Source organism: Procambarus clarkii, chromosome 53 (assembly GCF_040958095.1).
Source record: "Procambarus clarkii isolate CNS0578487 chromosome 53, FALCON_Pclarkii_2.0, whole genome shotgun sequence".
Classification (NCBI taxonomy): Eukaryota; Metazoa; Arthropoda; class Malacostraca; order Decapoda; family Cambaridae; genus Procambarus; species Procambarus clarkii.
The window spans coordinates 31,792,829-31,812,005 of NC_091202.1; the positions used below are offsets into that span (position 1 = coordinate 31,792,829).

At 44.8% G+C, this 19,177-nt stretch overlaps 1 protein-coding gene across 1 annotated transcript in view; it reads right to left on the bottom strand.

The window, feature by feature from the left end:
• Positions 1–1,237: 1,237 nt before the first annotated feature.
• Positions 1,238–19,177, bottom strand: part of LOC123767121 (titin homolog) — a 352,063-nt gene continuing 334,123 nt past the window's right edge. The window contains exon 8 of the mRNA XM_069304864.1: positions 1,238–8,337. Coding sequence (XP_069160965.1) covers positions 3,898–8,337 — 4,440 coding nt within the window. The 3' untranslated portion in view covers positions 1,238–3,897. The remainder of the gene's footprint in view (positions 8,338–19,177) is intronic.

A 19,177-nucleotide genomic window follows, 5' to 3' on the forward strand; every position in this document is an offset into this window, starting at 1 on the left:
CGTTTGAGAAACCATTTCAGTTACAATGCATAATTTTTTCAAAGTTTGGGCCCCCGGAGCCAATGAATACCACCTACCAGGGCAGCAAGGTAACCCAAATGCTGGCATGTGCAGGAAAGGGTGACAGCCTTTTTAACAGGGTAATCCTACTGCATCATACTTTCTCTCAGACCAGTGTAAATACCTCTTTCTATCCATGCCCAGACTAGACACAAGCAACCTCAAATGGCGACCCACTATGACAAGGAGATATCTTTGAGGTGGTCTGGTTTGAAAAGTTTGACAAGGCTGATTAATTTAGTCAGTAACTTCATTATCAAAGCACAGTATTGCACATTGTAGAAAATTAAGTGAGAAGCTCTTCTTTATTAAAGTTTAATTTGTCAAAAGTATGAGGAAACCTGAATGTTATTTTTTAACTTATGTAGCAATAAATGCATCTTTCCTTTATCAAATATTTAATTATGAAATAACAGCTACCAGTATCTGTGTATGGCAGCTTACCATCCTGAATGTTGAGTATATCACATGAAACTCCAAATGAAATCCTTTGGAAAAAAAATAAATAAATAAAAATTATATATACAATATATATGTATGATCCAGTGGTCGAGACATGAATTTGACGTGACAGTAAATTTATTATAATAACAGTTTTCATAAAATTGCATATACAAGAATATACATAATTCCATAAATATATATAAAAAAGTGTAATGCATGAATTCACGATTCATTTCTTTCACAAGACACTGGCAAAAATATGTAAGCTCTATTTGTGTATAATGAGTAGGAAGTTGGAAAAAAAGAAAGGAAAGTCCTTGATCCATACACTGCTTTTAACTTGAATATTCTGAGTACTCTGTGAAAGGCAACTTAACTATCCAAACATCCCTATACATGTAAGGTTTAATTAGCATAGACTTCAAAGGACTTTTAAGAGCAAAATTAATTGAATGTGTATATTACAAAGTAATAGATATAAAAATCATGCACACTAAATATCAATCACATTGTTTTTAGGCATATGACATTTCTATAGGCAAATAAAAATATACAGGACATTTAATCTATTACATTCAACCATAAATTCATTATAGTTTGTACTGTATTCAATATGAGCAGATAATATGATTTGTCCCATAAAAAATTATGCAAAAGCATAGTTTGTCATAGAAAGTCAGGTTTATTAATTTAAAATATATGCAGGTCATGTAGGATAAAGCAAGATGAGAAGTACAAACATCTCTTTATTTCACATTTATGAATCATTGGCCAGTATTCCGAGTAGAAGAATTTTATTTACAAAATGTATACTTTTTATACATTACAGGATCACTCTAAAACAGAAAAAAAATAAAATAATCTGCTGCTGCCCATACTTGTGAAAATTAAATAAAATTTGTATTGTAAACTTAGACTTGTGTTCATTTTTTTCCCACTGTGATATATACTGATACAATGCCACTAAAAGTTATGATAACAATTTTGAACCTGTGTAAACAAAATATATATAGAAAGGCAATGACACAAACAGCGGAAATCCGTCTAGTCCTTCACACGGTTAAGAGAATTTTAACAATATAAGTGGCATTTATTCTACAGATACCATCCCGCTTTCCGACCTTCACCTCTTCGAACAGTTCGACCACAGTACTGTATTTGATTTCAGTCCGACACCCTCTCCCTAACTCTGCATAATGAGAGGTAGCTTTACCCAGATGCACCATTGAAGGTGCCACTAACTGAACATTTGTTTTTTGTAGTAGGCACACAGCTATCGAAACCTTCCTTGTTAGTCATTAATATTGTATTTCATTGAAAATTATCATTATTAATATCCTGCTACCATGGCAGCTCAAAATATAGAAAATGTGTCAATGAAGGTTTCTACTAGCAGCAAATGATGAGGAAACATTCTGTGATGAATGTTGAGCAAAATTATGAGCTAATTAAGAAAATGGTAATGCATTTCTAAATTATGTGCATGCATTACAGTGCCTTTTTTTTATATTTTGAGGAGCTAACCTAACCAAAAAGCAATTTGATGGATGACTAAGCCACTTTAAGAGGTGATAAGAAATCTAGCCTGTAAAAGCAGGTAGAGAAGTAGTAGTCTGGTGATAAACTACAGCTAACTTCTCTCCTTAAAAGACCAACACCTAAATCCTCAGTGAGACCTGTAGCCTACCTGATACCTGGTTGATGGGGTTCTGAGAGTTCTTCTACTCCCCCAAGTTGACCGACTTGTGAGAGTTTGGTCCACCAGGCTGTTGCTTGGAGCAGCCCGCAGGCCACCCTTGCAACTCTTAATTATAGTAAGATAGCCAGAGATCAATGTTTACAACTTAAAGCCATCAAATTCCCTGCCAAGCTGTGAGATGTTTTACAAGTTATGTCTTAAAACGAAGGTGCAGAATCAGCTAGATCTTGCTACAAAAAAGTAATTACAGTGGTGCCTTGATTAAGGAATTTAATCCGTTCCGGCACCAAGCTCGTCATGTGAAACGCTCATCTTCCGAAACAACAACACTGTTGTCGGAGGTGTCCGAGAACCAGCGGGAATGCTAGGAAGCACCATGTGGTTTACTTGTTAATCGAGTGAAAGCTTGTCAATTGAGACAAATTTTCTGCGAGTGGCTCACTTGTCACTCGAAATGCTCGTAACTAGAGTCGCTCGTCACTCAATGTTCCACGGTACTTAAAATTGTCAATGATGTCTCCTGTCTTTAAGAATGTATTTATGAATTCCATAGAAATGTAAAAATCAATGTTGACTAAACTGTATCGTCTATGTATTGAGCATCATGTCATAAATGGCTTTGCCCGTTTGTATTGTACACTGAGACAGTTAAGCAAGTCCCAGCTGTGTTTGGGTACAAGTGACAGGATGAACAACCCAGCGGGTTTTCTTCCTATTGGGGGAGTGTTGTACATGCTGCTATGGCGGTATGTCCACTCCCAGGATGAGTGGCACTGCCCAATAAACTCACCCCTCGAGGCAAAATTAATAAAAAAAAAAATTTAATTGCAATGATTAGACATACTGTACTGTATGCTATTATTATGATTTTCTTGTGCAAATGAAAAATGCATTTAACCTTTGTTTAAACTAAATAAATTGTAAATGTACAATCATTGCTGAATAGTTTTGATTTAATTTGATGTGATTGAATGAGTAATCTTGTAAAAGTTGCCTAACTCCAGAGAGTGGATGCTAGAAGTATCCATTAGACCATGTTTTGTCAAACTAGCTAGCTCACCTGGATACCACCCCCTCCCCCCCATAAAAAAAAAAACTATAGATCACCAGTAACCTTAACACCCACCCAGAAATTAATTCACTCTTTAAAAGATCTAAACAGGTGCTCGGATTGTGATGCTTTCTTTGGTTTTAGTGACTGTATTATGAAATATTTTCTAACATAAAACTAATATTTTGTAGGGCCAGAAGGGTACGTTCGCAAATTCATATATGTCTGATTTTTCTACTGTGTTCGGTCCCAAAATTGTCAGAAAGCGGGATGGCCAGAGAAAAAACTAGAAACATTCAGCCCATAGCATCATGTTCTAGAGAATAAATAGAATAATAAAAGGTTTGTGTAACTAGACAAATTATTTTATAGCTGATAAATCATAGAAAATGCTCATCTTAAAATTGACATTTGAACCAAGCATTCTACAACATTCACCCAAAAGAAAATCTGCTCATGCAGAACTGTACAAAGATTTCTGACAATCTCTTATAGAGCTATCCTGAGACTCCTTGGTTCCATCTTTTAAAAAAGAAGAAATCATCAAGCATACCATACAATTTCATAATAAATATGTATAAACACTTTTCATACAACACTCAAAACCTATTTGACTCACTTTACCAATATACTTTAATAAATTCTATTTTTGTGTTCGAAATCTAACTGGCCACGTATCCATATACAAGACGGAAGCCTTCTTACGAGGTGAGGCTCTACGATCACATGCAGCCAGGGCAGCAAGTTTCTGAGTTGTGGTTTGTTCAAGAAAACTGAAGTCATCATGTTTCTTCCAGTGCCCTTGCTTCTTTGGTTCAAGATCCTCACACCCAATAGCACTATCATTATCATCTGATGTGTGAGAAGGTACAGACTTTTTCTTCTTTTGAGTCTTGGGCCAGCCAGTCAAGTTCTTCCTACGTTTTTTACCACTACGGCAACGTTTGGGTTCACTGACAACTGAGCCATCAATAGTTTCTGAGTCACATAAGGACACACACTCTGAACTCGCTTCGGTATTATCGTCAGCACTAGAAAATTCGTCACACGAAGCTCGATCGGTACACACACAGAAACACGCGTCCTCAATAACCTCGGAGGCTTCCCGGGCTAGTATATTTTCTGGCGTTAAATAATCTTTCACCTCATCACAAAGCCCAGCAATAAAAAAAGGGTCTACCTCATGAGCAAGTGGACTCTCAAATAACTTCAGCTCTTTAGCAATACTTGGTCCTTTATCAAACTTGGAACCTGTTGTTAATCTCTTCTTTTTGCCCCGCTTTTTAGGGGGCGTCTTTTTTAAATCTGGTTCTTCACTATCCTTTAATTTATCAATATTAGGACTACACACTGATTTCTCTTCATAACTTGTCTCTGATTTCAAAACATGCTCAATGTGCAATGCAAGAATAGCAAGTTCTTCTGTCGATTCAAAAGATTCAGGAGGTTGCATTCTCATGAATTCAGCTCCAGGTGTACTCGTACCATCTGATGAGACTTCATCCACTTTCACTGGAATAGGCTTTGTTACTTTTGAACCTTTCACCTTTTTAGTTGGAATGATATCTGAGAAGAGAGCAAGGGTTGATGCATGGCATCTAGGAGATTTCCTTACTAGATCTGCCAAGTCATTTTTTTTCTTGGATAAAAGTCCTTTTTTGTAGCAAAGAAAGTCTCGAATATACTCCTTTGGCATTTCATAAGGTAATACAAACTTCAAAGGCTCTTCTTCATAAACAAATTCATTTACATCATTGCCATCTATTAATCTCTGGTAGGTCTGATACCAGCACTCTTGATCAGGAATACCTTCAAATGAGAAATATAATTCCTGTAATTCATTTTCAGATCCATCTCTCATTTCCATACTTCTTTCTGTACCTCCTGTAAAGTTCCCATCACTAGTTGAGTGAGGGTTAGAATTCTCCGATTGATTTTTAATTTGCTCTTCTGTAACAAAATTTAACATTTCTTCTTCATTAACTTTCCTCTTATCCACCTCTGGTCCCTTCTTTTCTTCCGCAGTGTTCTTTCTTCTGTCATCTTCTGTGGCCTTCTTCTTACATTGATCAGTAGCCTTTCTTTTGTCTTCCTCAGACACTTTTTTCTTAGCTTCCTCTAAGTTTTTTCTTTTGCTTTCTTCTGGGCCTTTTCTTTTATCTTCAGAAACCGGTCTTTTGTCCCTTTCAGACATTTTTTTCTTCTCTTCAGAAACTTTTCTTTTGTCCTCTTCAGACAATTTTCTCTTCTCCTCTTCAGAAAATTTTCTTCTGTCCTCTTCAGACACTTTTCGTTTTTCCTCTTCTGAGAACTTTCTTTTCTCTTCCTCTAAAACCTTTCTCTTCACCTCTTCAGTGATTTTTCTCTTTTCCTCTTCGGAGACTTTTCTCTTCTCTTCAGAGAGTTTTCTCCTCTCCTCTTCTGGGACCTTTTTCTTCTCCTCTTCGGAGACTTTTTTCTTCTCCTCTTCAGAGACTTTTCTCTTATCGTCTTCAGATATTTTCCTTTTGTGCTCTTCTGAGCTCTTTCTTTTATCCTCAGAAACTCTTCGTCTCTCCCTTTCCTTATCTTTCACTTCAAATTTTTCAGAATGCCTTGTATCAGATTTTGCTGTATTCCTTGTTTCAGCTTTTTCCACACACTTCTCTTCTTCCTTCTCCTCTAAATCAGGTTCTTCTGGTATACCACCTGTACTACGAGTCACTCTTCTCCTTCTTTCACACGTGAAACGTTTCTTGGTACTTGATATATCCTTAAGTTTTGATTCTTCTTTTTTGTCCAATTCTTTTCCTTCACATTCGTCCACCTTTATAAATTTTTCTTTGTCTCCTAATGAGGTGGACCGCCTGAGCCTTTCTGCAGTTTCCTGGAAGTGGTAGTACTCCCTATTGTCTCTTAGAAATCTCTCGGCATCTGACAATCTTTTTCGTCCAGATTTTCCACTGCTAGATGCCTCAATTAAATGTTTGTTTCCTCCTTTGACCTTGCACCGAGTTTGTGAACTACAACTACTCCCAATACAATTAGTCTGTGGTATAGTAGTGCTCACTGGGAAGCCAAAGAAATTTTCATCATCATCATCATCCTCATCATCATTTAACATTGTTAGATCATACCGAGTTTTTCTATTTCTACTTCCCACTTGTCGCCCTCTTCTTTTACTTAAACACGGATCATCTTTGATTCTTTTTGCACAAGATTTACAATCATCATCGTCAGTAGTTCTTGAATGTTTCCCTTTTCCCATACCCCGGCCCCTTGGTGGATTTTCTGTCCCCTCAGATTCATCAGAACATTCACTTCTCGAGTCGTGATTTTCAGTACCTTCATCACTTTCATCACTCTCACTATCAGAGTCAAGTTTATTTTTATTTCTCATTATTTCCTCTTTTTCATTATAATACTGTTCAGTTTCAGAAATAAGTAACCAATCAGCAGTTTTTCGGCGAATTTTTGCCTTTTTACTTTCAAATTTCTTCCTATCAGCAGGCGAGATTTCAAGTAAAAGACTAAAATCTACCTTCTCACCATTGTGTTCAATATTACCATTACTTCTAGATGCTGAGCTATTATCAGATTCGTCACTATTAACACGACTGATCCTACGCCCCTTCACTTTATGAGTTCCATTAACCAGTTCAGAACTCACATCACCATTGTACTTGGCACTTACATGGGTGGCAGCCTCATCGAGCAGAGGCTCACCATTCTTTGGCTTTCCTCGTTTCGCAGTTTTATCCACCATATCGAAATATATGGACTCATCTGCAACACTACGAGAGTCTGATACTTCAGACTCTGACTTTTCGGAGCGACAGCTGCTTTTACGAGTTCTAGTACATCTTTTCGCTTTAGACAGTGGCTCTGATTTAATTTCAACAGATTCAAAATCTGCACTATTTATCCTTTTTGATGCACGACTGCTCCTCTTATGGCAAAAGGAGTCAAGTTTAGCATCTACTTCTTGAATCAATCTCACCATTTCCCTGTTTATTTCAGTGGCCACAGGCAGACTAGCTTGAGGATGAGCAGAAGTTGGACCTGAGGTGAGATCTCCTAATGTTAAGGATTCAGATATTTTGGACGTTGGAGTTGATGGTTCAATAAAGACTGCTTCTCTTGCAGTTTCTTCAGCAGCAACAACTGGTTTGACTTCAACTTCTGGAAGAGCAGATTCAGTCTTAATAAACTCTGGAAGAATGCCTTCATTCAGAGTTGCATCAAGATCTGTAGGTTCACTTATTTCCGCCTCAGGACTGGTAGCCTCTGTTACTTTATTCTGAAGAATGGAAGATTCATTTACTGTTACCTCCAGAAAAGCACTTTCAACTAGTCTGTCATGAGGAATATCACATTCATTTACCTTATCTTGAGAACAAACAGCTTCATTCCTTTTGGCTTTAATAAGAATGGAGTCTGTTAGCTTATTAGAAGGATCAATTGCATCATTTGGCAAAATTTCAGTAACAGAAGTAACTGTTAATTTATTCTGAAAAATGGCAGCTTCGGTTATTTTATCCTGAGGAACTGCAGCTTCATTCACTGTCAATTCAGGAACTGTAGCTTCATTCAATGGTAACTCTGGAACAGTGGCTTCATTAACCAATACTTCAGGAATAGCAGCCTCAACAACAGCTTCAGAAGCAGTAGCTTCAGCAATAGATGCTTCAGGAACTGTAGCTTCAGCAGCAGACACCTCAGGAACAACAGCTGTCACTGTCACCTGAGGAACAGTAGCTTCAAGATCTGAAGCCTTGGTTGCAATTATTTCGGGCACTAGCGCTTCAGGTACAAGAGCTGCAGGCAGAGAACCTTTGAGATGGACTGTAGCACCCACATCACATCGAGTTTGTAATATGTGGTGCTCAGGTTGAGGCTGTGTAGCGGGACACAGCGGTGCTGAAAACCGAGGAGTGCAGTGCCTGCTGGATGGAATTTCAGCTAGGTGACGACTCTTACGGAGGATACGGACGTTCTTCCGAGTGCCACCTGGGAAGACACAGTTACTTCTGGTTGTTACGTCCTCATCCTTGAGTTCTTCCTGGACCACAAGTGTTGGACCAGAATGAATGGTCTCTCCAATCTAAGGATAACAAAAAATTAATCTTAAAATACAATAATGGCCAGAAGATATACAAAAGTAATTTTGCAGATAAAAATGCTTAACAACTTTGATTTGATAGTAAGAGATTTTACAAACCAGCTAATAAATGTAATTTGTTTGGATTAAAACATTAAAAGCTACTGTATTTCAATTTATATTATAAGTAACGTGTGTTAAAGATTTAAAACATGTAACTGATTATGGTAAGAAGTGAAGGAGTTCTAGGATCTATTTTCCCCTATTAGGAGAAAAAAAGCAACAACCATTGAATGTTATGAAATGTACTTTTCTGGTGGGCCTTCAGCAACTCCCCAGAATTTACTGGGGACCAGGGCAGGAATCTGGCTTTCTCTATGAGAAGGAAGCTTGTGAATCAGTTATACTCAAAACCAAGAAACCCCATTGGCAAAGTTAGGGAAAACAAGCCACTGTTAAAAAAAATTACCTGTGGCAATACGGCAACCAGATGGGCAACCCAGTTCACCTGAACCAGGACAGCAACCAACCTCACCCATGAACAGCCAATAATGAACCCCAAACATGCCACAGTAAAAAACCAGCGTTGAATGTAATGAAACGCCATTTTCTGGGTGAGCCCCGGAGGCTCCCTGGAGCTTATCGGGCTAATGTGTGTTATGTTAGACCGGGACATTAGCTAAGGAGTTCAGACCTACCAGGGACCAGCGCCAGAACCTGGCCCCTTCAGAGAGGTTTCAGGGAGCAATGGCCCTGGAAAACCCCATATGGTTGGGGGTTTTCCTTATCTGCCATCGACCGGGGTTAGGCACCCAGAAAGGTAGGCGTAACAAAACAAACCCCACATGGTAAGAAACTACAACAAAAACCGAACAGAGAGGTAGAAAACTCCCTACAATCCCAAGGAAACAAGCAAACAAGCAAACATCACACTTTACTGCCGCGCCGATCGTCCGCGCAGCCCTCCCCACCCCGGGAGGGGGAGGGGGGAGCCCCGGACCTACCGCGCCGGCTGCCAAGCTCCAGTTCGGAAGCTAAGCCTCAACCAACGCGAAAAAACCGCCGACCGGTGGGAGGGAGGGTTTCCAGGGAGCCTCCGGGGCTCACCCAGAAAATGGCGTTTCATTACATTCAACGCTGGTTTTCTGTGGGGAGCCCCTACGGCTCCCTGGAGCTTCATACCCAAAGAGAAGGAAAAGAAAGGGCTAACCCGGGAGGCGGCCGCCACAAACTCTGCAACGCAAAGCCAAGACAACCGGTCGCAAACCTGCGACCCAAGGCAACAAGAACGCCCAAGAACAGACGCACACATGGATGGGCGGCCAAAAACCTGTGCGACCCACAATTCCCTGCGCCCGAAATGAGCCCGAGACGTCACCAACACAGCAGCAATTGCTGTAAACGTCTGAACAGCACGGGCGCAAAGACAGACCGCAGTAAGAAGGAAAACACTGCGGACGACCCGGGAGACCCGAGCCCTGAAAACAGGGAACGAAGGAACCGGATCAACCACAGCGCATCCCCAGGCACGGTACGCCGGCAACAGCAAAAAGCACAACTGGACAACACAGGACGCACCCCCCGGCCAAACCAAACAAGTACCAATACCCCAAGAACCCCTCCGGAAAGCAGCCGTCTCGACCGTCGCCAGGACAGAGAAAGGCTGCACACCAACAAAGCTACCACCCGTACCAAAGAGGAGGAAACTGAAACCGAAGGGGCTACCACAAACTGAGGGGAAGAGAAGAAGGCACCCTGAACAAGGACCAGGATGGCTCAGGCGACTCATGAGCAGGCCGGAGGGGAAACACAACGCGAGAAGACGTAATAAACGTCATACAGTCTCCAAGACGAAGCTCGCAGGTGGGACACCGTCAACAAAGCCACCTGAACACCATAGAGATGGCGATACCTGTGTCAAAATACCAGACGCGAAGAGCCAAAGAGAAGGCCGAACCAGTCACGGACAGGACCGATTCGGCCTGCTGAAAGAGGCGAAGCCTCAGGAAAAACGCCCCGGGTACGGACACCTATCAAGCAGCGTCTGAAAAGAAGGCCGGGCCGGCCACAGTGGAACCATAAGGACTGTTCTCGTGGGAATGGGCTGCAACTGAGCCAGAACCCGAAGCAACAGCTGGACCGGGAGAAGAGGTACAGGTACCCCCCACCTCGACCAGGCCTGCCGAAAGCCTCCACCGTGAAGTCCTCGCAGGTGGGAAGGGCGCCACAAAACGGGCGACGCCTAGACCACGCCGACCCGAAGACGTCCATGGCCAGGAGTCCATAAGCCCAACAGAGCCAACAAAACGAATCGGCGACGACTGGCCAACCCACGAAGAGGAATGAACCGAGACAGCTGTCCACCAGGACGCAGGACACACCCCGGACACGAACCACACGGTTAACCAAACCCCCTGTGGTTCCGGCAAGAACCACCAGAGAACAGTCCAAACAGAGCTGAACGGTAGAGTACCTTGTGACCCAAACCCTCCGAAGCGCAAACCAGACAGCCATGAACACCTGAACCGGGCTGTGAGCCCGACGGACAGACAGACTCCATCAACCTCGGCCGACCTGGTGAGCACTGGTCACAAAGCCCCAGCCGAGAGACGACCCGTCCGTGAACACATCGAGCGAAGGCTCGGGGAGCCGCCAAGGCACGGAACCCCGAAAACCCCAAAGAGGAAGCTGGTGACGCAGCACCAACACCAGATCCCCAGAGGAACCCAAGGAATGCAAGAGGCGGAAGTGGAGTCTCCGTAGGAACCAACCGACGCCGGAGCCAAACCCGACTCCGCGGGCAGACAAGCACGCCGAAGTGCAAACTCCCGCACAACCGCCCAAGCAACCGCTGAGCAACCCGGGACCCCCACCTGAACAGCCAAAGGCGGGACCACAGCCACAGTAACACTTCTGGAGGGAAGACAATGAGGGGCCCAAGAGCCTGAAACAAGGCCCAGGTCCGAACCCGGGACGGAAACAGAAGGTAAAACCTCCAGATCACCAGGAAACCAAACCCAGCGATCTGGAAAGGACCATCCCCTGGCGAGCAGACAAGCGGACTGACTGGGAGCCCACTCCAGCCAGTCGTCGAGGTAGGCCAGACACCGAATCTCAGACGCAGACAGGGCACTAAGATCCGGTAAAGATGCAAAGAGTATACAAAGTGCCCTTCACAAAATAGGGAATGCAATAAAAACAGCAAACCTGAAGCCCCAACACCAAAGCAGTGTATGACAATCATATGAAGACATTACGACATATGACAATCATTATATGACAATATGACAATTACAATCAAAGCATTATACGACAAAGTGTGCTGGGAAGACGGGACACCACGAGAGTAGCACTCATCCTGTAACTACACGTAGGTAAGTACACATAGGTAATTACCAACCGTGCTAGCCCCAGAAAAACTGGAGAGGAACGTGCCAAGAAGTGACCTGGAGGTCCAGGTCCACCATCCATGCACCCGGCCCTAACAGAATCCGATCAGGAGACAACAGTCCTCCGAGCAGGGCAGAGGATCCAGGGCGCAGACGGTAGTAGTCCAGAAGAACTGCAGACTGGAAAAGCTCATGACTGCAAAGAGCAGACGGGAAGCCCAGAAGGATGGGGCGGATCGACCACGCCCCACGCACCCACGAAGAGGAAATGACGAAGCGCAGGGAAGAAGCCCACCCCGCCAGCTCTGAACCCCCCCCAAGGGGGAGAAGCCGTCCTCCGACGCCAGCAGAGGCCGGAAGACAACCCAAAGCGCCCACCAACAGCGGGACCAAGCGAGAGGCAACAGAGCAAGCTGCTCCCCCAGCGCCCAGTCAACAGAGAAGGGAACAGAACCCTTCAGAAAGAAAAAGTACACTACCGAAGTCATGAGGAGAGACTACGGGAATGAAACCACACTTCGCTGGAAGAGGAAGTGAGGGGAGACCTGATCACCACATACAAGATACCCAAGGGAATCGACAGGGTTGAGAAGGACAGGATATGTAACACAAGGGGCACACGCACTAGGGGACACAGGTGGAAACTGAGTACCCAAAAGAGCCACAGATAGAATTAGTTTTTTTTTTTTTTTTTTGAGTGTCAGAACGGGAACGGGAAAGCACTAAGAAGTAATGTGGCGACTCCTCACACAAGTAACGAGGCTGACCCCCATACAATGTCACATGTAGACATGACAGAGCCCAAGAGGCACAGGAACCGATACACCTGTTGACGGACGGTTGAGAGGCAGGACCAAGGAGCCAGAGCCCAACCCCCACAAGCACAACTAGGTGAGGACACATTGTAAAAGCACAAGCCGCCGACTAGTGGCAAAGAGCACTACGCCGGCCAGGCAAAGAAGGCACAAAACTGCATCAAAAGGCCCACCTCGACAGCAAAACCACAAAGCCCCAGCACAACCACAACATGTGCCAAGACCCAAAAAGCTCAGTCTGCAAGCCAGGAAGACCCCGGAACCCCAAAAGGCAGAACCGGGTCACACGAGGAAACAAAGTCCCCTGAACCCACAAAAGGGGGCCCAAGAGGAAGAAACCTCCAGAACGAAACCAAGGAACCCAAAGGAACCCAGAATCGAACCAGGGGGAGCCCAAACCACCACATTTGCCGGCGGAGAACACCACTAAAAGGCAAAGCACAGACCCCAGCAGAACGCCCTGGGAAAACGGTCCCAACAGACCGAAAACCGAGGGGCAAGGTGTGGGAGCAAGCATACCAGCCAGGGGCACTGAGCCTAAACCCAGAGGCTCAGACCCAAAATCAACACCCAAACGTTCCCAGATGAACAGGCAACAGCAAGAAAACACCAGAAAAACAAAGAAACGACAACAGGAGAACAAAAACCCTGCAAATTTTTTGAAAACTCACCAGAGACGCTCGCTCGCACACCCAGACGCATGTAAACAAACCGCAACGCCGCCCTGGTGGCCACGCCGGGAAACCGGCAGACGAAAATGGCCGCCAGCAGGGGCTGTGACTGACGCTTAATACACAAAAACACGCCAGCAAATGTGGGAAGCTAGCAGACTGGAAGGGCGAAAAACGACGCCCAAAAGCAGAAAAACCCCTGAAGGGGCAAAACTGCCCCAGAACTGCTAGTAGGCATCCCCCACAGCCCCGGGAACCAACAACAGAGGCCCCGGGGCAGAGCCGTCCTCCAAGCCCTCCGCCCTGAAAGAAAAGCAAGAGCCCATGGGAAAGGCAACAAGAAAGGGCCGCTGGTAAGACCCAGAAGCCTTGGCAGGAGGCACAGGCTCAAACCTCCGTCCCCAACCCGAACGGGGCATCCCCCGAAAACCGCCCGCTCTGCCGCAACTGAACCCCGCCCCGACCCAGAAACACGCAGACGGTCCGGAGCCGGGAACATGGAGAGAAAGGGGCGAGCAGCACCTAACCAAACGGGGCGGCCACGGGGCATTCGAGTGGGAAACCAACCTAGCATGTTGCAGCAACCTAACCTAGCTTGCAACACGGATGCCGCCTGTACTCTGAACAGAAATAACATCAGGAGAGTACTGGAGAACAAGCAGAGAATCACTCGCAAGACTCCGGGTCAAGGTGTCAGTGACCCAACAGGCAGCATGACGGAGGTAAAAATGGCGACTGTCACCCGGAGACAAGGGAACAGCAACCAACGATCCCGTACAAGACGGGTTGGAACCCGGAAGACACATTCAATGGTCCCCCAAGCCCAGACAGGGGTTTCCAGGGCCCGTAGGGTAACAACTACGGGAAGCCCGGGCAAGGTGTTGCTAACCGGTTAAGAAACCCAAACATAACAAGAGGGTAGATGATAGCACTGAAAACCCCCGAGACGTGTACAAGCACGGGGGCCTAGCAGAGGGCCGCCAAACACTACCAGTGGAACTATAACCACCTTAGGCAGACCCCCACCAGGCAAGAAAATGAAAAACAAAAGAAAAACCCCGCAAAAGTACACCGTCTCCAGAGGCAACAGAAACCGGCCGCCGCTTAGGTGGCAGGCTGCGCAACACCTTGACGCCCTAACCAGCACAATACCAATCCCTACCCAGGGCCAAACAAGGGCCCCAAGCCCCAGCTGGCCCCAAGGGCGAGGCAAATGCCGAGCAGCAAGAACCTCTACGGGAATGGTTCCCGAACGCCCCAGGGAAGATAACCCTGTAACGCAAGGGCAGTACTCACAGGGCGCTTAGGGAAGTCAGCCACTAAGCACATGCAGCCCCGGCACTGATGAAGTACTCCTGGCCACCGCACACCACAACACACGGCAGTGAACGCCACACAAGGCAAACACCGCCTAGGAAACTGAGGCCAGAGAAGCGTCAATCCCGGTTGACATTAGCGAACGAACTGGAGCTTGGCAGCCGGCGCGGTAGGTCCGGGGCTCCCCCCTCCCCCTCCCGGGGTGGGGAGGGCTGCGCGGACGATCGGCGCGGCAGTAAAGTGTGATGTTTGCTTGTTTGCTTGTTTCCTTGGGATTGTAGGGAGTTTTCTACCTCTCTGTTCGGTTTTTGTTGTAGTTTCTTACCATGTGGGGTTTGTTTTGTTACGCCTACCTTTCTGGGTGCCTAACCCCGGTCGATGGCAGATAAGGAAAACCCCCAACCATATGGGGTTTTCCAGGGCCATTGCTCCCTGAAACCTCTCTGAAGGGGCCAGGTTCTGGCGCTGGTCCCTGGTAGGTCTGAACTCCTTAGCTAATGTCCCGGTCTAACATAACACACATTAGCCCGATAAGCTCCAGGGAGCCGTAGGGGCTCCCCACAGAAAAGGGATCAGGCCTACCAGAAAATGGTATTTCACAACACTCGATGCTTGATTTCTGGAAGGCATCCTCAGTAGTTCCGTGAAGCAAACCTCCAATGATGACTTGGCAAAGGAGGAAGGCTTATATAAAGAGAGAATATAAGATTAATAGTAACAGTAAAGGCATACAGGGCTTACTCATGGGAGATGAGGGAAGGGGAGAAAGAGGGGCCATGGATAGAGAAGAAACAAATGAGCCACCACAAAGGAACAGAATAGTTAAAGAACATCCAAGGAGGAGCAAATTAAAAATTGAATGGATTTCCCCACCATCCTCCACCCATTAAAGGCCTATGTAATTCAGCAGCCAGCCACCGAGTTACTGTGGCGCGACCTCTGCATCTACTCCGTTGGCAGTCTTTTGTTTTGGTTTACTAGTAACCATCAAAGCCCTTGCCCTCATTCTCCATTTTATATCTATTTACCTGAGGGCAACTAACAAATTAGTTGTAATATGTGGCCTCGACAAGGACATGAAGCCAGCAGCTTGTCAAACGTCACCCCATTTGTCCTGAAGATTTTATCAAGCTGGATTTTAAAATTCAACAGAATTTTGGCATTTACGGCTTTGGGGGGGGGGGGGGGTAGGCAGTTCCATAGCTTTATGACCCCCGTCGGTGAAAAAGCATCGCCTGTTTCCAGTCCTACAATGTTGTTACCTCTGTGACCCTCAACCTTTCCTGGTATGAGAGTTGATTTAGTTCTGGAATGATTTTTGTTGCCCAGGTTAAACTTTCTCCATAGAAGCTACATTTCTGAAAATGAGGTCTCCATGCTTGAATATATATATTACATCCTGCCATTATGGCACCAGGAAATGCAGGAAAACTGTTGTTCAGGACAACAAGTGGTGAAGCCAAAAGAAAATATGTGATGAATTTTGAACAAAAAGTTCAACTTATAAAGAAAGGTAAATCTGGCATTCTAAGAGTGTCATGTGTGATAGATACACATTTAGCAAATGACTTTATATTAAAGGCTAAAAATAAGATCTTTTTCAAGTTATATAGAAGTGAGCAAGATGTAGCAATGCACAAATGTACTGTACCTAGTAATGCTAGGATTAAGTGTTGACAAGGCTGCTTGGGAGTGGTACAAGCAGACACAAGACGAATCAAACACACCAGTGCCAGGAAGGCCGATTCAGGAAAAGGCCAAACATTTTCACCAGCAAATTAAGCTTTGTGATAATTATGTGTACAGTGATGGATGGCCAAGGGGCTTTTAGGTTTGTCGTGGTTAGGTTAGGCATGTGAAATTACAAGGTGAAAAGCAATCTGCTGATACAAAATGCACAGAAGAATTGTGTGTGCAAACTTGAAATCATGCAGGACAATTCTTTATCTCCTGAGCAAATTTATAATGCCGATGAAACAAGTTTGTACTGGTGTATGTTCAACAGTTACATACAGTATATGCTTATCAGGGCGAAAGTGATGGTTCAGCTGGGTTGAAGGCAAATAAAGAAATTAACAAAACCATACTCACCTAGACATCATTCCAAGATCATATGTGGAGAAACATCTGGACCCTTGGAGAGTACCCATATATTAAGTAATATTTATTGTCATTACCGATACGATATCCTGTAGCGTTTGTTTAAAGTATCTAGTAAGCTATAATGAATTGTTATGTACTTTTGAGCATCAAATTTGTCATGGCTGGGATAATTCAACCAAACCCAATCCAATCACAGTTGGAATCGAAATGATCTGATTGGAGGATGTCAAGTGTATTGCAAATTTTCCTAAATGTCTTGTACTTTATACTCTCCCACGACTGATCCCTCACTTCCTACTCGGGTAATCATGTTTTCCCTCAATTACTACTCTCTTTCTTTGGTTTATGCAGCTCACTGTTTTTAGTCTGAGGCTTCTCCTGTATGTATACTGACCACTTTGCCTAGGAATTGCAATCATTCCAATGTATTTGACGATGAACACATCAAGCCAAAGAGAAAACATGCATGTTAAGCTCATAATAAAATGAAGGAAAGTTAATACATTCAAATGGCCCCAGAAGTATGAACAAATTCTAAGAATGGCCAGCACTTTGCTTGAAATTGGAGGGTTTGCCCATGACTCGTGGACTGGAGCACTACTGGTAGAACAATTCACAGAAACATCAGCAAAATGCGCGCCTTTAGATCGCGAACAACTTGATACCAAAATGAAAGATGTAACACGAAAAGTGATGTCAGAACACTGGAAAGATATAAATAATTTTGTGATGATGTGCATCCAAAATTTAAAATACTTGTTAAAATTCCATTTATTGCTCTATTATTATGAGACTAGTATTAACCCCTTAACTGCGTTGCCTCCAAATGTGACACCCCCGCAGTGCGCAGGAAATAAATTCTCTGGGAAAAATTATTTTTTCTTTTTAAAGTGTCAAAAATCCTTCCCTCAGTATGGGTATGTAAAAAAAAAGTCGAAATTGTACTTACTTTGGCTGCTATGGGGTCCGGAAGTTGGGGCGTGACGTCATCATTCCCCGTGCGCCCGTGCCGTAAGCTCTCGGGGGCGGTGGGGCGCTCGGGGCGGGGCGCGCGAGTTGCCGCGAATATATTTTCGTTCATTTTTTGCGCACCTTTCCAAATACATTTTCATTGTTTTTATGTGCCAATCCAATGTATAATGAACACGTACACTATAATATCGCAGTACAACATCCGTACTGTCCGTAGACAGTGTTACGTGCATGAAACTTGTGTACACATATGCAGCACATATTTACTATGTATCATGCTAATTTGTGTATATATACAATCTATTTACACACTATACACTGTCACACACTATATACATTCACCATCAACACATTCAGAACACCGCGTAGCAGCTGCTTCGTATGGGCCAATAGCAGCTGCCCCATATGGGCCAATAGCAGCTGCCCCGTATGGGCCAATAGCAGCTGCCCCGTATGGGCCAATAACAGCTGCCTCGTATGGGCCAATAGCAGTTGCCTCGTATGGGCCAATATCAGCTGCCTCGTATGGGCCCATATCAGCTTCCTCGTATGGGCCAATAGAAGCTGCCCCGTATGGGCCAATAGCAGCTGCCCCGTATGGGCCAATAGCAGCTGCCCCGTATGGGCCAATAGCAGCTGCCCCGTATGGGCCAATAGCAGCTGCCCCGTATGGGTCAATAGCAGCTGCCCCGTATGGGCCAATAGCAGCTGCCTCGTATGGGCCAATATCAGCTGCCTCGTATGGGCCAATAGCAGCTGCCTCGTATGGGCCAATAGCAGCTGCCCCGCATGGGCCAATAGGAGCTGCCTCGTATGGGCCAATATCAGCTGCCTCGTATGGGCCAATAGCAGGTGCCTCGTATGGGCCAATAGCAGCTGCCCCGTATGGGCCAATAGCAGCTGCCCCGTATGGGCCAATAGCAGCTGCCCCGTATGGGCCAATATCAGCTGCCCCGTATGGGCCAATAGCAGCTGCCCCGTATGGGCCAATAGCAGCTGCCTCGTATGGGCCAATATCAGCTGCCTCGTATGGGCCAATAGCAGCTTTCCCATATGGGCTAATAGGAGCATTTGGCCATGAACACATTCAGAACACCTCGAGTGAGAGCAGCCAGTCTCCCTCATTCCAACATCTTACTCGCCAACATTGCTCATCCTACCATATTGTTATAGTTCTTATTACACATGTTATATATACCTATCTACATGTTTTATTTACCAGAACTATGCAAGTAAGCCGGTATTGTGTCCAAACAGTACAGTGGCCACAATACACTGCATGAAAAATCACACAGCAGACGACGCTACGATTACGTCACCTCCCTCACCAAAATAGCTCCTCTCAACATTCTCCTGTTGCTGTTCTTACACTATATACACACACTATATATACCCATGTACATATGTGTTGCCCATAGCGAACCACTAAGCTAGTATGGTGAGCAAAACAAGAGTGGCAGCCACACACACGATGAGGTTACCTCAATTCTCGCCCTCCCTCCCTCATCAAAATTCCTCCTTCCACAATACTACGCACAACGCTAATTATAACCACAATCCTGCTATTATCACAATC